Source organism: Pelobates fuscus, chromosome 7 (genome assembly GCF_036172605.1).
Source record: "Pelobates fuscus isolate aPelFus1 chromosome 7, aPelFus1.pri, whole genome shotgun sequence".
NCBI lineage: Eukaryota > Metazoa > Chordata > Amphibia > Anura > Pelobatidae > Pelobates > Pelobates fuscus.
Genome location: NC_086323.1, coordinates 127,206,237 through 127,225,690, shown reverse-complemented (window position 1 = coordinate 127,225,690; position 19,454 = coordinate 127,206,237). Strand labels below are relative to the sequence as shown.

The 19,454-nt window shown below is 38.3% G+C and overlaps 1 protein-coding gene across 9 annotated transcripts in view; it reads left to right on the top strand.

Moving 5' to 3' along the window:
- The window catches only part of DOCK3 (dedicator of cytokinesis 3), a 292,905-nt gene that overhangs the window by 247,593 nt on the left and 25,858 nt on the right, over positions 1-19,454 (top strand). For 6 of the 9 annotated variants that reach the window (XM_063426608.1, XM_063426610.1, XM_063426607.1 and 3 more), the window contains 17 exons: positions 37-208; positions 1,833-1,930; positions 2,558-2,641; positions 4,492-4,592; positions 5,173-5,254; positions 5,360-5,530; positions 5,823-5,912; positions 9,053-9,245; positions 10,926-11,053; positions 12,289-12,435; positions 13,619-13,717; positions 15,154-15,248; positions 16,942-17,017; positions 17,699-17,799; positions 17,887-17,945; positions 18,056-18,204; positions 18,981-19,066. In XM_063426608.1, the coding sequence (XP_063282678.1) occupies positions 37-208; positions 1,833-1,930; positions 2,558-2,641; positions 4,492-4,592; positions 5,173-5,254; positions 5,360-5,530; positions 5,823-5,912; positions 9,053-9,245; positions 10,926-11,053; positions 12,289-12,435; positions 13,619-13,717; positions 15,154-15,248; positions 16,942-17,017; positions 17,699-17,799; positions 17,887-17,945; positions 18,056-18,204; positions 18,981-19,066 (1,931 nt within the window). The remainder of the gene's footprint in view (positions 1-36; positions 209-1,832; positions 1,931-2,557; positions 2,642-4,491; positions 4,593-5,172; positions 5,255-5,359; positions 5,531-5,822; positions 5,913-9,052; positions 9,246-10,925; positions 11,054-12,288; positions 12,436-13,618; positions 13,718-15,153; positions 15,249-16,941; positions 17,018-17,698; positions 17,800-17,886; positions 17,946-18,055; positions 18,205-18,980; positions 19,067-19,454) is intronic. The other 3 variants (XM_063426612.1, XM_063426611.1, XM_063426609.1) reach the window with 2 other exon arrangements.

The following is a 19,454-nucleotide window of genomic DNA, read 5'->3' as shown; positions in this document are numbered from 1 at the left end:
TTGCTTTCGCAGCTCTAACCATGTGTGTCTTTGCAGTGTGATGAGAACAGCACCTTCAATAACCATGCTCTGTACTTGGGACTTCCATGCTGTAAGGATGACCTCAGTGGGTGCCCTAACATCCCATCTAGTCTGATCTTCCAGCGCAGCCCCAAAGAGACCTTCTGTATCTCCACTCAGCTATCCTCCACCAAGCTCACTCAGAATGGTATGCACCCACTGAATGACAGTACACACACACTACCTCTCATCCACTAAGTTTACTCATAATAGTATGCACCCACAGAATGACACTACACCCACACTATCTCTCATTTGCTAAGTTTACTCAGCATAGTATGCACCTACAGAATAACACTACACCCACACTATCTCTCATCCACTAAGCTCACTCAGTATAGTATGCACCTACAGAATAACACTACACTTACTTATTCTATAAAGAAATGCGTTAGGGCTGCGCCAGCAGGAAAGTAAAATAGAATAACGTAAAATAGTTCAAAAAGAGTTTTACTAGAGTAACAGTGCTTGATGGAATGTAGATGAGTAGACTTTTCAGTAGAAATGGGTACGTCCTATGGTCTCAGGGTATTCACATATATGAAAACCAAAGAGACAGGTGCAGCCAGTAGTGCAATACGTCTAAAATCCAATGAGTGAAATAGTAGTAGAAGGTAAAGAACTCACATTTAAAAGAGCTATGGCCAGCTCTGGTGTGAAGGGCGTACAGCGATATAATTTATTTATTCTATGTTCCAATTTATTTTCATATTTGGTATGGTTGTCTAATGGGTTAAAAAGTATAGATGATAATGTGCTATGCTGTACCCTGAGAAGTCTGGACTGTAGTAATTGAGGGTCGTGTCCTCATATGGCCAGAGTTATATTAAAAGGTCTAACGTCATTATGGTCATAGCTATATTGAATTGTGGACAAAGGACAACGAGGCTGGTTATCTGTATGTTTTTTAACTATGTAGATGCTAGCATTCCTTCAGGAGTCCAGCAATTAACATCTGCTGTTGAACAGCCTTCGTCCTATAACATCCTTTTTTGTTTTATTATATATCAGTAACTGTAAGAATAAACCTGAAGAAAACGTACGTCTGATGCGTATTGATGTTTATAACTGACACACAGAAGAATTATCATATAGATGTATATTAACAAGGCGAGCCACCCAACAAGAAGAAATATATCATAAGAAGATATATACAAGACCCTGGAACACATAAGCAATTTTATTACACTACCTCTCATCCACTAAGCGTGCACAGAATAACACTACACGCACACTACCCCTCATCCACTGAGTTCACTCAGAATGGTATGTACGCACAGAATAACACTAGACGCACACTACCTCCCATCCACAAAGCCCATTCACAATGGTATGGACCCACAGAATAACACTACACACACACTCCTCCACAAATCTCATGCATAATAATAATGTGGCTGCAGAAAAGCATCAAGCATGCAATACCACTCTCACAGTATCCTCCACCTACATGCCAATAAGTGAACACACATAAAGTCATACAGCGATAAAGCCCAATTATTTAGATATTAATTGTTTCAACAGCAAAATAGCACAAGTCATGATGCATACAACATAATATTACACATTAATACATCATTAGAACAAAACACCACACTCCCTTTAATGTGCTTATGGCTGCCTACCTCACCACTATATCACATCCACAGGACTCCAGAAATCCCATGCTTCCATCATGTTCCAAAACACCCAGGAAAAATAATTCTAGTATTGTAGAAACTACCCCATGTTTGCTCATTTATTATTTTTCTCTCCAATCAAACAAATTCTAGTTGACCTACTGGCTCTCTTGAAGTGGAAGGCCTACCCAGATCGGATACTTGATATTCTTGGGCGCTTAAGGCATGTGAGCGGAGAAGAGATTGTGAAGGTATAAAACTTGTGCAGTGGTATTTGTAAAAAGATGTAGGTTACTTTAGAACAATGAACCTTAGCTACTGTATTTTTAATAGAGACCCGAGGTATGCTCGTGTCATTACATGGGCTACCCATCTTTTAATTATGGTATAGGGATAGATTGTGCCACTACCATAAACAACATAAACCATAAACAACCCTTGGCATGTCAAATATATGGTGCCTGTTTCCCCTACAATAAAAATAACAGATAAATATCTGTTTAATGTCTATGACCATGTCTCCATATTATGCAGAAGGACACAGTAACATCTAATTTAGAATTGGAAGCGTTCATATGCACCAGCAGTGAACTTCTATTCTCCAGGTCTAAATTGTCACTTGCCAATGACTAGTAGCAAGTAGACATTGACTGGTCGTATTAATGAGTTTGCTCATTGTTAATAATAATAATGTTGTTATAATAATAATGTTAATAAGAATGTTTTGCCAGTTTGTATAGGACATTTCATGACAGCTTTATTACTGAGGAGGGCACCCAGCTTCTTGAATTATGGGGGACCACTGTGGTGGGAAATATATGTTAAAGATAAGCCTTCTTGAATAGGTGATGCTCAGATCGTGCCTGTGTCCTTTTTAGTTTTTGCAGGATATTCTGGACACTCTGTTTGTCATTCTGGATGATAACACCGAGAAGTATGGCTTGCTTGTCTTCCAGTCACTGGTAAGATCGCTACCGGCACCGTATGTCCTAGACTAGAAAACGAAATTCACTCTCCTTCCTAGATGCACAGTTAATACCATTATCTCATATTTTAGAATTCATCTTTTAAAATCACATTTTATTGTATCATAGTTTACATTCAAGCACTTTCCTTTGCTTATGTGTACCACAAGGCTTTTTGGTCTATTCGCATGTAGATTTCTTCATTGTTGCATACAATGCAAGATTATTCTGCAACATTCAGTCTCCAGTTACAAGTATAGGACTGTATCATGTTCTTATTAAATGACTTACTCCCGGGACTCTTACAAAAAAGGATTTTGTATACGGAGATACAGACATTACCATAGGTATTTACTTTCAGGTAAATCTTGGCGTCCACAACTTTGGAAATTCTACAATTGCCTGATTCAGTTTAGTCAAAAAGAATATATTGCTTTTCAGTGCATCTTTGATCTGAGGCTCAATTAGTATCAAGTATCTATCATAGACTTAAAATTAAGCTCAGCAGGATCAAAACTCTTAACAGAGCCGACAAGAGTTCAACTGAAAAACTGTCATTGAGCCACATTTACTGAAAACCCAAACTGGTAAGCTGCCAAATTTCCTGACAATCATCAGCTCAATACTAACTTGGCAGCTTGTTAAACAGATGCCATAGTGTCTTTTTTCTCTTTCTACCAGGTTAAGAGCACACATTTTCTTTTAACTCTTTTTTTGAACATTTAGATTGCAGTACTGTAGTAATTCATAGTAATTTATCTTGAAAGGTAAAGAAAGGCTAATGGCTGTCAAATTCAACTTTCCTACATTCCTGGTGCTGCTGTCAATCCAAATGTAGACAAAGACTCAATCTGTAGTTATTGTGGGGGAAAAAAACAAGTATTGATATCTGCCTTAACGCTATAAAAAAATATCTACGGTATATTCAAAGTACACTCTGTAGAGCTGTAGGGCTGTAGAATTTGTCATGCTTTATAGAGATAATGAATAATAAAAAAAATATATATATATATCCATTCTTGATTTTAAATATTTTTTTTTGCGAAAATGGGAGATATTGACACAATTCCTTACTATCAGAGTAAATATTTGTGAGGATCCTGCATCACTTCTGAGCCTTTGCAAGATCTTCTATAAAACAGCCACGCCATAATGGTATTTTAATGTAGCAACCGATACTGCTGCAGTCGATGTCACACCATGCAAACTGTTGGACTGATAATAGACACCTGGATTAGAATTATGGGAGTTCCAGTCCACATCCATTTAAAGAACTGCAGCTCTAAACCCCCCCCCCCCCCCCCACTCCCCACTCCTAAACACCAAGCCCTAATACAAAATAACACTTACGTAAAAGACCCCTAACCAGACATTACCATAACAGCATCATTATCAAAGGCTCCACTGTTAATGACACTGTTCTACTGCAGTGTTCTTATGAAATCAGTGGCAATTTAGTGTTGCTCTAATGAAGCAATGTTTTAAATGGATATAGTAATGTATTAACCAATCTTTGTGCTCTTTCCTGCTGTTTATGAAACCATTAAGTATGCACATTTAGACTGCAGTTTACCTATGTCTCATCTTAAACTGTGTCCCAAAAATGAACCCACCTTAAAATAAAATGCAGGCTGTTGTGGCCTTCATGTGATTCTCGCCTCTTTATTTGATTCATTAAATGGCCATCACCGTCTCAGAATATTCTGCATCTGTACAACAGAATCTTGCTTTGACATTCACACACTTATAAGTACAGTATGGTGTTTTGAATATGTATGTGCAGATAATGGTATTAATCTGGAGTTTTAGAGGAATCAATATATCTGTTTCATATCCCATATGTGCAGGTTTTCATCATCAATCTCCTCCGAGAGAGTAAATATTTCCATTTCCGCCCAGTCTTGGATACCTATATTCAGAAACACTTTGCTGGTGCTCTGGCATACAGGTGTGTCCATACAAAGTTTTGGCATGGTAGTGCCATTTATGTATAATCTTGGATTGTAGAAGTAAGTAGGAGAACTTGTGGTGTTGGTGTGATGGAACCAGGATAGAGAATAGAAAAGCTGTACATTGTACAATTAGGACCCAAGGAGCTGAATAGGATACCGTAGGAGTGGATAATGTTTAATCCAGACTAGATGAGTGGTTCGGGTGTACTGTGGGCTAGGTGGAGTTGTTGGCAGTACCATCAAGTATCCTGATTTACAACCAGAGTTGAGGGATACTGTTCCAGTCTTGATGGGAGAAGTAAGGTATTGAAAACTGTGACAAGGTTTTTATTATTTTAATGGTGGGAAGAGTTGTACATTTGGTGGATTGAAAGAATGTCCAGAAAATGGATATGGAACTATTTTTTCGGAAGGCAGTAATGACTGACTTTGTAAAATGTTTGATGAAAAGGTAGGAAAAATGGATGAGAAGGAAAAGTCTTAGTGTTTGCAAGGTGAGGAAGTGTAAATGTGGAGATGGTTGTTAAGGATGGGAAAAGTAAGACTGATCTTGACCTCTAACTCTTTCTTCTTCAGGGAGCTGATCCGATGTTTGAAGTGGTACTTGGAACGTTCAGCGGAACTTGTGAGACAAGATCATATCCAGGAAGCTATGAGGGTACGGTTCAACATGATGGCTTTAATTTTGAAATGGGATATTAATAGGGGAGTTCCAGAACCGCCATGCAGTTACGAATTAATAACTTGTATCTTCTGCCTGCAGGCTTTGGAGAACCTCTTTAAGTTCATCGTCCAGTCACGTATGCTCTTTGCTCGCTCCACGGGAGGTTTGGAGGAGGAGCAATTCCGCTGCAGTATCCATGATCTCTTCCAGTCCATGCGATTTGTCCTAAGTTTAGATACTCGTAGCTCGGACACTCTGCTATTCACCCAGGTGAGTTTGGGCAGATGAGAGTTTGTGAACCTTAAACAGTACCCAAAGAAGAGTGAGTTGACCTCTTTAATGCCTTATTCGCAAACAGACACTCACCTCTCTCGGGGTTGCATTGGGAAGCACTCCTCTATCTGGTGGCAACAACCTGCTTATCTTTGTTATCCCTTTTTTTTATTCTTCTTTACCCATTTTCTGCATTTTATCTGTGCTTTTCAACCCACTCATTCCCTCTGCTTCTCCCTCTACCACCCTCTTTGCTCCTCCCTACGCCCCCTTTTTTTGGAATTTTAAGCCTCCTGCGGCTGGAGGACAGGGGAGTGAAACAGGAGATACTGCCTCTCAAAACACAGGGGCCTCTTCAAACTCACCCACAGTCTGCTTTGTAAGTAGAGGCCTTTCCCCCAGAATAAAATCCTCTTTGCCCTTTTAAGAATTTATTGAACCCTCACATTGCACCTACCTCACGATTTCAGCGATGATCCCTTGAACTCTTACTGCAATCCACAATCTAACTTCTTCCATGGACTGTGGGTTCAGTAGGTAACTTCTCACCAAAGTGTTGGCACCTACTATTCATACCGTGTGCCCATCTCACCATCATGGTTGCAATTAGTGTCCCTTACCTCCTTATCTGCTCATTAGATGTCCACCTTAATTCACATTTCATTTCAACCTGCACTTGTTACATACATCAAAGCATTGCACAAGGCCATCTTCTGCCTCTCATAGCAATGTTTTTCAATCCCTCATACTTTTCCATTAATGCAAATATTACCCTTTTCACTCTATCATTTATACCAGGTTCCTTCTCCTCACATGAGACTCAGAAGCTTTAAATAATTGGGATGTGATGATCAGTGTCTCCTAAAAAACACGTCTGAATGGTCCATTATCCTAATGCTTGGTTAGCTACATGTAAATCCTGTGCTGGCAGAGTTATGTACAAAGCTTGACTGAAGACACACTGTTACTGCAATACGTGTGATTTGTTCTCTAGATGTGGGTTAGGCCATTTCTGCCAAATTCATAAGCTGTTGACTGAGCACTACGGGATATGTAAACAACAGCATCTAGAATGGCACAGGTTGTGTAGCCCTGTTCGAAATAATTTTTATAATCTTAACAAAAATTAGCATTTAGTGATTGGACCAGAGACTTTAAAGCACATTGATTGGGATGTCATGAGTCATACAACTGAATGGAATTTGTATTTATTTATTATGGACAGACGTCACAGGCTGATAGACTATATCTTCTGAGTCAGTTGTGTAACCAGGAGATTTGTGATACACATTGCAAATCTCCTGGCTACATCCCTTTTCACTTGTGCATATGTGAGTTTGATTGTGTGCTTATGGTATTGATAATAATTGTGTTGTGTTTTTATGTGTTTGTGTGCAATGCAATGTCTATGTGTAAAATTGTGCGTTGGTTTGTAGATGTTTTTGGTTACATATGAAAGTGTTTAATGTTTTGTAGCTATGTATAAGATTCTTGAATGTATAGCCAATCTGCAAAAGTTGGCTCAAAATCAGCCTTGAGATGAAACTTTGTATGCAAACGTTTTAGTCCCTGAGTGTGAGTTTTCCCATATGAGCTTCTGACCTAAGTTTTCATAGTAGACATTTGGAAAGTAAATATATGGAAAACCAGCTTGTTTCAGGACTGAATTCCCTAGCGAGGTGATACAAAAAAATCTAACTATTTGGATTGGCCATATAGCTGTAATATTCATGTTTGTGTTATTATTATATGTTCTACCCTAATTGGCTACCATGTAAAGTCTTGCTTTCTGCACTAAATGGTTGCTATTGGCAAAATCTTTGCTTGGACATAAATAAGAGGTTAAAGCCACCAGTTGGCTTTGTCCACTATATTTGAGACAATGTGTATAGATTTTTCAGAACTGGCCTATTGGCCTATTTAGATTCTTCTTTGCATCATATACTAAACACGTACGAAATAGTTTCTCCAAAATGTTACCTCTTTTCTGTAAATATTCTCTTGATCCACTGAAATTTTGAAGAGAGTTAACACTTTTTTTAGTATTACCATGGAAACTACAACCATAGGTTCGCTCTGCAATGCTTAGAAGTCTAATAATTGTTTTGCAGATAAAACGAACAAGAACAAGGGTAGGCAGTTGATGCTGCTATTAACAAACCCAGCCCAATTAGAGCCCAATCCATGTAGAAATATAAGACTCTTTCTTTATCTGTCTCACAAAGGAATCTACAAAAAGTAGCCAACTAATTTCTAATGACTTATTTGCTTCGTACTTGTAAGGTGCATGTATGTGAATGTAGCAATACATTAAAAATGTAGAGATTTAGTCTAAGTTTAACCTTTGGCTATTTAGCGATGGCTAAAGGTAAGTTTCGTTTGACACGGTGTCAAATAGCTCCGAGACTGCCTTGATCGTGCAGTAGCAATGAGTGTGACGCCTATCATGGTAATTTGATGAACACATCCCATAGCTAATTACAGAGGAAGTCCCAAATGGTGGCAATTTAATTTAAATACAGTCAAGGTAATTCACTGAAGTGATAATTTGATGTGAATTTGAAGTAAATCTAAAAATTTAAGGTAAAAAAACTTGACTGCTATGCTTTCAGTTTGGCTACTCAGGCCCTAAATTCCCATTACTTTAAACCCTCATTTTGGTAAATAACTGTTATTGTGTGAGTTTTCTGGTATTCAAAATTATTATTTTAATTTTTTTTAAATGTAAAATTCCATTTTTAGTTTCATACAGTTCATAGTCTCTAGCGAATAATGCAAACAGCCTTTACTAGGTTAGTCTGGCTATCTTGACATTTATATATATATATATATATATATATATATATATATATATATTCCTCACTATTAGTTAAAGAGGAATCACTGGAAACATTAAATCCATATACCCCTCTAAATAAATATATTAAATCTCAAACTCCCCCTTGTGGCCATATTTGATAGTTTACTAAAAATATATATAAATAAATTACTAGCCTGGATTCACATCACCTGCTTTGAGAGGTTAAGCTAAAGTATTGATTATTCTATTGAAAAAACATGAGTCTTGATGAACTCCTGAAAAATCCTGTAACTACACAGACAATAAAGGACTGTTCTGTAAGGCAAAACGTAAGTATACCAAAATATTTGCCTGTCCACATTCACTGGACAGTGTGCCACTCATATTTTGAATCACGCATAGTGCGCTTATGTTTTATGCCAAACTGTGTCTGGCATGCAAGGCTTACCCCAAGAATTCCAATAAAACTTAAAAATATTGACCGCCCTAGGTTAACTCCCATGCTACAGTTGTTCATACTTGCCCTTAGTGGCTGAATCATATGTACAACTGTTGCGTACATTGATATGCAGCCTTTAACACTTCCAATACAGTGCACTATGGCTGCCATGGCTGATAAAACATTTTAGGAGCCATAGTTCATTGCAGCTGGAAGTATCAAAGTTGCTTGTTTATTGACATTGTTATACTTTCTAATGATAACATGTACCATCCTGCAGGCTGCACTCTTAAACTCCTTCCCAGCAATCTTTGAGGAACTGCTGCCCATGTTCTCTGTGACTGAGGTGGCAGAGTTTGTTCGTGGCACACTCAGCAGTTTGCCCAGCACTCTGCACCTAGGACAATCAATGGACGTGGTGAAGCTGCAGGCTATTGGCCGCACAGTGGATTGCCAGCTGTTTTCATACCCAGGTAAGGAGACTACAGTCTCTAGATGCATTGGACGTGAATTTTGACGAAAGATGTGAAACGTGGCAATGTGTCATGAGTCAGAACTGTCCTCCCTGTAACCCAAAGACACTGTGTGTTCCACAAGTGCCTTTAAACTATAGAGTTCTTTTAACAGGCATTGCATCTAGAAATGTAAGTACCAAACAGTAAAACATTTGTATGGAGTTTAAAATACAATCATCTACTATAAAGAGGGACGCGGACCATTTATAATAATATTAAAATGTATTAGCCAGTAATGGGTAAAAAAATAAGCAGAATAACAAGCCTACTATAAAGCCATGTATTAATAAAAACAGACATACAGACATCTGCAAACATAATAATACATCAATACATAAACAACCCAGTGGAAAAAGCAAGAGTAGCACCACAGCCTATTTGTATTTATGAAAATTTCTACCTGAAACCTGACAATGAAGAAGATAACAAGTAACACGCAAACAATGCTGAACTGGAAGAATTGGTCATGAATGTTAAATGGTGTAAGTCAATGATTCTCTAAATCCACGGCTGTTGTAAAACTGGTCATCTTTTGAGTACCCCTGCTGTAAGGTTTTCATGCTTAGACATAATGGGAATATATATCTAAAGCATTGAGATGTTGTTGTATGTAATAAGCCAGTGCAGTCCTACATGTGCCAATGGTCTTAGTGTGTTCACAAGGGTCCCAGACCTTCTTTAGAGTTAAACATAATTCAAATTATGTTATTCATTAGCATGCACCGAGCCTAATAGCACGGTAAATGTAAAGATCTTTAACTATGTCATCAGACACTTGTGGTAGTAGATACAAATGTCCAGGCACACCTGATGGTTTCTTCTAAAGACTTTATTTGGAACACAAAAGTGGTAACAAGATATCGGCTCCTACGTGAGCCTTTGTCAAGTGACTTGTGGTAGAACATGCTGAGCAGCTACAGAAGCCTTAAAGACAATTATCAGTTCTTTCAACTCGGTTGTATTTCAGTTATTTTTATTCACATGGATAAAAGGGCACCCCAAGAACCTGACCATTGGAGCTTGATGTACTTTCTCTGGTGCTAGGAGACAAAATGGTGCTATGGTGCTTAAAATGTTCTTCTTAAGATAGCCTTTTAAGTAATAATAATAATTAACAATTTAAATGTTGAAAGAGATGAGCACAGGGTTTCCTTAAAGCTGTCTATGTGTTTGTCTCAGACCTTAGACAAGATTTAATAGTTGCACAGAGATGTTTCATTTGTGTTTTATCTTATTTTTTAATGTCTCGCTTTCCTTTTGGTCAGTTCAGTCACATTCCACAGGTAACAGGTAGGGGAAGATTTATGTAAATGTTGCTAATAGAAAAGTGAAGAGAAGTTTGAAAAGTGCAAAAATTGTCATGGAAACCTATAGAATAAGTTGGAACATTTCATTGGTTTCCATGGTGCTTGTTCTACTGTTAGAACATTCGTCCACTTTTCTTTCTGCATTACAACTGCAGTGGCAGGCAACAAGCCCTACTGTGTGAGTGTCGAGGAATGTGTTAGATAAAATCTGATGGTGTGTATGTTACGTGATGCCCCAGTATTCTCCAGGTAAGCTGCCCCAGATGTTATTATGTACAATATATAGCTGGTTATAGAGTTTTAAAGTAAGTTTGACCTCCATTGCCCACAGAAGCTCGAAGGATTCTCCTGCCTGTGGTTCTTCATCACATCCACTTGCACTTGCGGCAGCAAAAGGAGCTTCTTGTCTGCTCTGGGATTCTCAGCAGCATCTTTTCCATCATCAAGAGCAGCTCCACGGTGAGAGGACTGATCTCCAATACGGTTGTACCAAGCCACAGGCTAGACCTTTTTTTTATTGTTGTTCTCTTAGCAACCTAGCGATCTTCTTTTTTTAGAGGCACATCAGTTGCCCACACATGCTATGTAAAATATATAGATTAGGTTACAGTTTGTCATGCATGGTTGGTTTCGATATTTGTTTCCCTTATTTAAAAAATAAATAAAATAAAATAATAAGTAGTTTTTTTCTGCAAATCCACCATTTCTGCCTTCCATCCCAACTTGCATTGTTTCCTTTTTTTAGGGCTTCACTAATGCACGTGTATGTAAGGTCATCCTCTATTATTTTGAGAGGCAGCACAACAACGATTTCTGGTAGTTGTAATTCACTGTCCTTTTCATATTGAAAAGTAACCAGCTAAACTGGTTAAGCCCCAGTTCTACCCATGCAACTCTCCTGCACAGTGAATCATGAGATTCTCATTTAGTAAATTAAATGAGAATCAGAATGGTCTGAGTCTTAGTATAACTGCAAATCCTGGATCTTCTTGGTTATTGTTGCCCATTTTACATATAACACAATAAAAAAGACGGGTCATCTTTAGCCTGTGTGTGTACATTAAATCAAACCTGAGTATGCTATTGCCAGAGAGAATGTGGTAATATTGAGAATTATACATTAATTGTCTTAAGTATGGAGATTAGGCTTAATCTACAAACATAATGTACCCTGTTGACCTACTTTCCATATGAAATTCACAGACAGACTATCTTCAGTAGCAATCTCAAATGCCATAGAGTGACAGACCCTTAATTATCCAGCCAGAACTGTACCTGCTTTCATCCAGTAAGGAACTCCATTCATTTTTAGACTCTTTGGCTAAACAACCACTTTCATAAGGATGAAGCATAAATCAGCATTCATTATAGCTCTGCCAAACTTCATGCTTCCAGCCAGTGGTGTAGCCATGTTATGTCAAATGCCAGGCATACCAAGGAAAAAACATTTATTATACCATGTGACACTCTGTATATAATGGTGTACACCAACTATTCCTACTGTTGGCCAACAGACCCTCACTTATAGACCACCTTTCTAGCAGAGACCTATACTAAGTTCATCCAATCAGTCCTGATTCCAAGATGTAAGCCACAAAACGTTTCCCTAAGCTCCTATGCCTGCTAGGGAACCAACATGAAGCTGAATTCAATTATGTGTGTTTGGAAATCGTGATGGTCTTTTCTCCCAGCAGGAAGTGGATGTCGGAGAGGAGGTACAGATGCTCCAGGAGAGTCTGCTAGATGTGCTGCTTCAGACCCTGCTCATAATCATGAGTAAATCTCAGGCCCAGGAGGCGGTAAGAGGCCAGCGGTGCCCCCAGTGTACAGCAGAAATAACTGTTAGTAACTAACAATCACTTCTTTTTTCTAACCCCCTCCCTGAACCATCCCATTACCCTTTTTCGCACCAGCATCATCATAGGCATTTCACCCAACATAACTCCAAGATTCCAAGGCACATACCCATCCAGGCACAGCTTTGCACCAGCGTTTTGAGTTGGGGACTTTATTCCTGGCTGCCTGAGGTTCCTTTTGTCTTGATAGGAGAATGGTAACAGTATATGGAAGCATCATTTTTGTTTCTAGATCTCAACACAAAATAACATATTTTCTTTAATGTGCTTATATTGTTGAAACCATGAAACCATGTGTGAAAGGACATGCCCCGATGTATCATCAGACATTTAAAAATATTACTGCCACTCTTTAAAACCATAGTCATGCCTGAAAATGACCTCCTACCGCTTACGTATATCCAATTAACAATTCAATGATTTACAGCTAGGTCAATTAAAAGGAAACATTCATTGTCTATTTCTGAAGTACCAACCTTTGTTTTCAATGGTGGAAAACCAAGTGTCCCTTCAGAGGTTTTTTTTCAGTTAACAGAAAAAAAAAACAATTAACATAAACTATTAACATCATATATCAAGCAGCAGTGGTACACATCCTGGGTGTACACAGAGCTTCTGACTTCAAGGTCAATGGTCTACAAGTAATACCTTGTATACTGTGGCATGTTTACACTCCTGTTATTTGAATATATTTTGCAGAATAAGGCAATACGCTGGTATGTGATTTATACAGAGCCTAGCTAGTTTAAGGAATAACACTTATAAGAGAGCTAGTTTGGGCAAGGTGGGATCCATGCAGAATAGTTAACATTTCCTTTTATATCCCATAAATAGGCATTATTCTCACAGATGTTTATTCAGATGCAATACACATTTTTTCAACTTATTGTTTTGAATAATTTAAATGAATAACATGCACAAATGGTTTTATAAATAATAATTACAAAAAAACACATTATGCTTTAATAACTGATGGAAACTGTGTTATATTAAAGACAAGGTTGAAGGTATAATCGGTCTTAGAAGGTATATTTATTAATTTGCAGATTTTTTAAATTGATTACACTGCTCATCACATCCCATGTTTCAGTCACCCTTTGGATATTATTGAATACCCCATCTCTTTCCATGTTACATGATGGCTCTGACTATGTTCCCCTCCTGTCAGGGGGAGTATGTCTCCTGTCTTCTTTCTCTGCTGCGTCTAATGTCAGATACTCACTACCAGCATCTACTGCACAACTTCCAAAGCAAGGAGGAGCTAAAGGTGAGTAGGACTGAGAATGCATGGGTTAGGAAGATTGTGGCTTTAAGAAAATTCCATAATCAGTGGGGTGTGTTTAACACAATCTGAGTGGGGTATACATTGGTGGGTTAACACTGAGTTCAGTATTGCATAGTGCATAGTGTGGGCTTTCTGAGCATCATAGGAAATAATTTAAAAAGGGGGGGGGGGGGGGCAGAGCTAGTCTAGAGCTTGTAGACATGAAGTAGCACTGGTACCTGGAAATTTCCATTTATTTTTGCCAGGACACCATACACAAAACAGTAGCATTTGACAACACAGGGTACAATGGAATGATAATAGGTTCGCAAAGTTGTTATACAGATAGAAAAACAATAACTTTAACAGCACTTGTAGTATCATCAGTTCAATGTGGGCGAGTTTCTCGAGTCTTGAGGTTGGTGGTGCCCCGCCAGGGTTTTGAATTAGAATAAAACATAGTAAAACAATCTTAACAGTCAGAAAGAAACAATTACGTCTGGTGTCTAGCTTATGCACTCCCTTAAGTATATATGGAGGACCAAGGTACGTACGATCTCCACCCTGCCTTCTGCAATGCTGTTATTGCTCCGCTAAGTTATGAGACCACAGTCCATATCGTATAAGAAGCCCCATCTCAGTAGATGGTAGGCACCACCTGAAGGAAAGAGAAAAGTAAAAGTAAGAGCTAGAGGAAAAAAGATAAGCGGCAGATGGGAAAGGAATAGGGCTGGGAGCAATTGGGAGAGCATGGAAGGATCAAGGGTTACCTATGCTCGCATGTGGACCGTTCCAGGGAAAGATCTAGCCTCGGGGATATCCCCCGGAGGGATGCTTAAAGTACCCCCATGCGGGGATATAGGATGATTCCAGCGACCTTCAGTGGCCGAGAGTAGGATGAACCAACCACCCACATCGCTAGACATCCAAGGGGAAATTTCTGTTTGTTAACATAATACAAATAGAATAATATTTTTTATTCTAATTAAGTTATAGTAGTTTAGTTGCAATGAATACTTGAAGATCTGCTACTGTTTCAGCATGAAGGTAGCTATCTTATATTTTTATAACAATTGTCAAACACTCGGTGGTAGTTACTTAAAAAAAAGCAAGGCTGCTAAGAACATGTCATGTCAGCAGCCAATCAAACAATTGGACTGACAGTGTAGATCACAACATTGTATCAGAAATGGGAAATTGTTCTTTGAACTCTCTAATGATGCACAGTACCCAACATGCCCAAGTTCAGCTGGAAATGTTTGTTTTTATTTTTGTTTTGTTTATATAACGATAACTCGATATGCAGATAGTTTTTAGACTATTTCTGTTGACAAAGCTACAGCAATGTTCTTAGATTTGACACTACATTTGTTAGCTAAAGCTGATATATTTTGGAAACCCTGACATAAAGCATTAAGAACCATTTGTTTGTGGCCCAGGAATTCCTACTCAAGATCTTCTGTGTCTTTCGGAATTTGCTGAAGTTGAGTGTTTTCCCACCGGACTGGACAGTAATGAGACTCCTCGCCAGCAAGTGAGTTGGTTGAGAATGATTGCTAGTTGTTTCAATCGAGATACAATAGTTTACATGAATTTCTTGGGGAATCTAGTTCTTCAACTTGAGAGCTGCATTCCATGAGAATATTGCCTGTTAGAGGAATTTTACTGGGGGGAGGGTGGGGGGGAGACTTGCATTGATTGTTACTCTTTAGTGAACTTGTTACCTTTTGTGCAATCACTTTAACATTGAAGGACAGCTCTAAAAAAAATTGCGATAAAATACTGCTATCGGATGGGGATAGCAAGGTTGTTGTGGCCTAGCCTGAAACCCCTTTCCACTTCCTTAAAGGACCAGGGGTTACCCAAACCCCTGGTAGTAAGTATGCACCTTACCTTTGGTATAGTGATGAAGGAGAGGTGTGAAATTAAAAAAAAATAAAAAGAGGAATATGTATTCCTGACCCTATAGTGTTAAAAAAAAAACACCATATAGGGTTAAAACTTACCTTATTTCCAGCTTTCCACGGGTCTGCAGACGATGACCCGCCCCCGATCTGCCTCTTTGGCTGGCATCATCAGAATTAATGATATCAGCCAATCAAATGATTTCCCCCAAAAAAGCATTAAATTGTCAGAGATCACCAAGGAGACTGGGTGGGAGTGAGGTCAAACGCTGCCCTGGCAAATCAGCATCTCCTCATAGAGATGCATTGATCAATGCATCTCTACAAGAAAAGTTCAGTGTCTCCATGCAGAGGGTGCCCAAGGAAGCACCTCCAGTGGCCATCTGAGAAATGGCCAGTATGGGTGTCCTTAGGCTGTAATGTAAACACTGTATTTTCGGTGAAAGAAAGGGTTTACTGCAAAAAGCCTGTAGGGACTGATTATACTCACCAGAACAACTACATAAAGCTGTAGTTGTTCTGGTGACTATAGTGTCCCTTCAATGGGGGATTTTAATGAGAACTGTAGTTTTTTATCACCACTTTATAATGGGTCGAGGATGAGTTAAAGACATTGTCAGCTTTCCTGGTATAAATCCAGTTCAGGGTAGATTAGGTTACCATGCACATTTTCTGTATTTACCTGTTGCATGTCACCGGCATTGGATAGTAAAATATTTCAATTGTTATATGGATTTTATGGTACTGTATAAAACTGGATTATATCAGTCTTCCCCAGAGATCAGTTGAATTCTGGCAGTTTTATAGCAATTCTTCCTTTGAACTTTATGTCAAACTGCTACTCATTTACCGGTGATAACTCTATCTCTAGTCATGGAATGTAGACTTAGGTCTGAGATAAGAAAGTTGAATAAAATAAAAACATAGAATAAAAAAGAGAAAAAACTAATCAAAATGTTTATTTTTTTTTATTTTATTTTTTGTCAAGGAAGTGTAAAACTCTTAAAAGAATGCAATATTTGGTATATGTCAGATATTGGGAACCTCTTGAGCCATTATTTAATGATAGCTGCCAACCATATTTTAGGAACTGCAATGGCCCCAATTAAGCTGGTAAAGTGTTGGGGGGGGGGGGGGGGGGCAGGAGGGGTAAAAGGAGCTTTTGTTCATCAACTTCTGAAGAAGCCCAGACTGCCTATTTCTAACATGAGATTGTATGTTCTGCACCTGGAAGATAACATATACATATGTATACATTCCACCAAATAAGCCCTAGGTTTCCTTTTGTATTTACATACAGTATTTCTTATTTTCTGTATTTAGCATCATAGTGACGACTGTTCAGTATGTCTCCCCCGCCGTGCACAAGAACTTCTGTGAAGGGGACTTTGATTTTAAGGTAACTGCTCATGTACTTTTCAACAATCACAATAACCTTAAAATGTCATATTAATTTCGACTGCAGCAATAACAGTTGTGTATTTTTCATGGATTATAATCATAACTGCATAAAAAATGGGTTTCAAGTTTGAACTTGATGGACTTTAATCTCTTTTTAACCTAGATTACTGTGGAACTATATCACATCTAGATTAACAAAATTAAACAATCTAAATATCATATTATCTGTCCATATAATATATGTATTAACCCCATTAAAGACTTTGTGAATCATATTATTTTTAGTTATTTTACTTAATATTTCATTTTGGCGTATAATTGAGGAGCAACAACTTTTAAATACTAAATGGGCCTTTCATCATGTATATGAGTTATCATCCCCTGTACAGTAGTACATATGATGTAAAGCAGTTGACACAGCTCAGTTGGTTAATGAATAAACTGTAGTACCTGTTAATAAGGTCTAAGATTCTATTCCCACAACAGTCGATTCAACATTTAATTGATCTAAGCTATTTAAATGGAAACCACTGAGTTAGGTAGTAACATCTTTAGCCATTCAGGACATTATCCTTCCAAGCAATTCTGGTATCATCCACCATATTTATCCCATTTTTTTCCTGAAAGAATACGTTGCTGCAGTTCCTCCTTTATTTTTGTTTGTTCTCATTAACCAAAGGTGTGGAACTCGTACTTCAGCTTGGCTGTTCTGTTCATTAACCAGCCCAGTCTGCAGCTGGAGAACTTTGCTGCAGGAAAGAGGAGAAGGATCTTGGACAAGTAAGTATGGCCAGCCTCTCAGAGGAGATTGTAAAGCAATATATTGGAACAGTCTGCCTAACTGTTCTGTGGTGTTTTTTTTTTTAGGTATGGAGATATGCGAGTCATGATGACATATGAGCTATTCAACATGTGGCAGAATTTGGGTAGGTGACTAACATTTTGAGTTCTTTATTTAACTTTCTCACATTTTTTTTCTTTTTCTTTTTTGTTTTATCATCCTGATAGTATGATCCTCTCTCCATCTATGTTCCAGGAGAGCACAAGTATCACTTTATACCAGGGATGATTGGCCCTTTTTTAGGAGTGTCTCTTGTCCCTCAGCCAGAAGTTCGAAATATAATGATACCCATTTTCCACGATATGATGGATTGTGAGCAGAGACGCAATGGTAACTTTAAACAGGTGAGAACGCACTGGCAGACAAGAGCATGTGCATAAGCAACATCAACACACCATGGGATACCGGTACTATGCTGCTTTACTTGCAGAGCTTCCAGTACATTGGCTAACTGAGGGCATTATTAGATCCAACTACAAATGCTCTACTTAAAATCAGAGCAGGGATTCTTCCACACCCCCAAATTTTTTTATATTAACTTGGACTTAAGGATCTCATCAAGGTGCTGCTCTCCTCTGTCCCTCTAAATTATACATGTGCAACCAGATAGGAGATACTCTGATTTTAGGTGTTTTGAGCTGTCTTCCACACTTTACAACAAGCGCTATAACTCTTCCAATCTCCATCATCCAAATGGTTAGCGTAGGAGACATAGCATGGTGGGTATGTGAAACAAGGAGCATTCTGTCAGACCAGAAAGTTAATGGGACACTCAGTAATTTATTGCTTCAATTTACAGTTTGGGTGAAGACTATTTTGAGCAATCATATGCTCTAGGGAGCTAAGATACCAAATAATATAAGATTAAAGCAGATCTGTCACTAAATCTTCCTTCCAGCTCCTTCTCTATCTTTGGGTTAATAATTCTCCCTTTTAAATGAAGTAAGCACTATCTCATAATAGATGTAAATATTTTTTTGACACAGATATAGTTATTCAGTGGGTGAGGTATACTAATGTATGTTAATGAGAGAAGAGATATCAGGGGCATTTTCTCACCACACTCAAAGGATATAACATATATTCTTCCCACACCAATCAAATTGGTTTATCTCTACAGGTAGAGGCTGAACTTATTGACAAATTGGACACGTTAGTTTCTGAGGGGAAAGGAGATGAAAATTACCGGGAGCTGTTCAGTCTTCTGTGAGTATTGTCTTGCCATGGTGGGAGAAAGGTGGTTGAGAATAAGTGAGAGATACAGGATACAACAAATAGAGAGCAAATGTGGAATTGCAAGACACATTATTCTACAGTAGAGCAAGCTGTGATGAGTATGTAGTGTGGCCAATGTCCAGGGAGTTTCACAGTGTATGTATTTTAACAAAAGGTAGATATGTTTCAGTGCGACGTAATATGTGAATTGTATTTAGATTGTTTGTATGTTAAACAATGCAGGTCATTTCTGCCCTGACAGGAACATTTATTCAGCAACACATGGGTAGCCCTGGGTCTTTGGCTTTCAGTGCTCCCTGTCAAAATGATCCCCATGTCCCAGGGTGACACATTCCCTTTCCAACCTCCTGTGTCATTG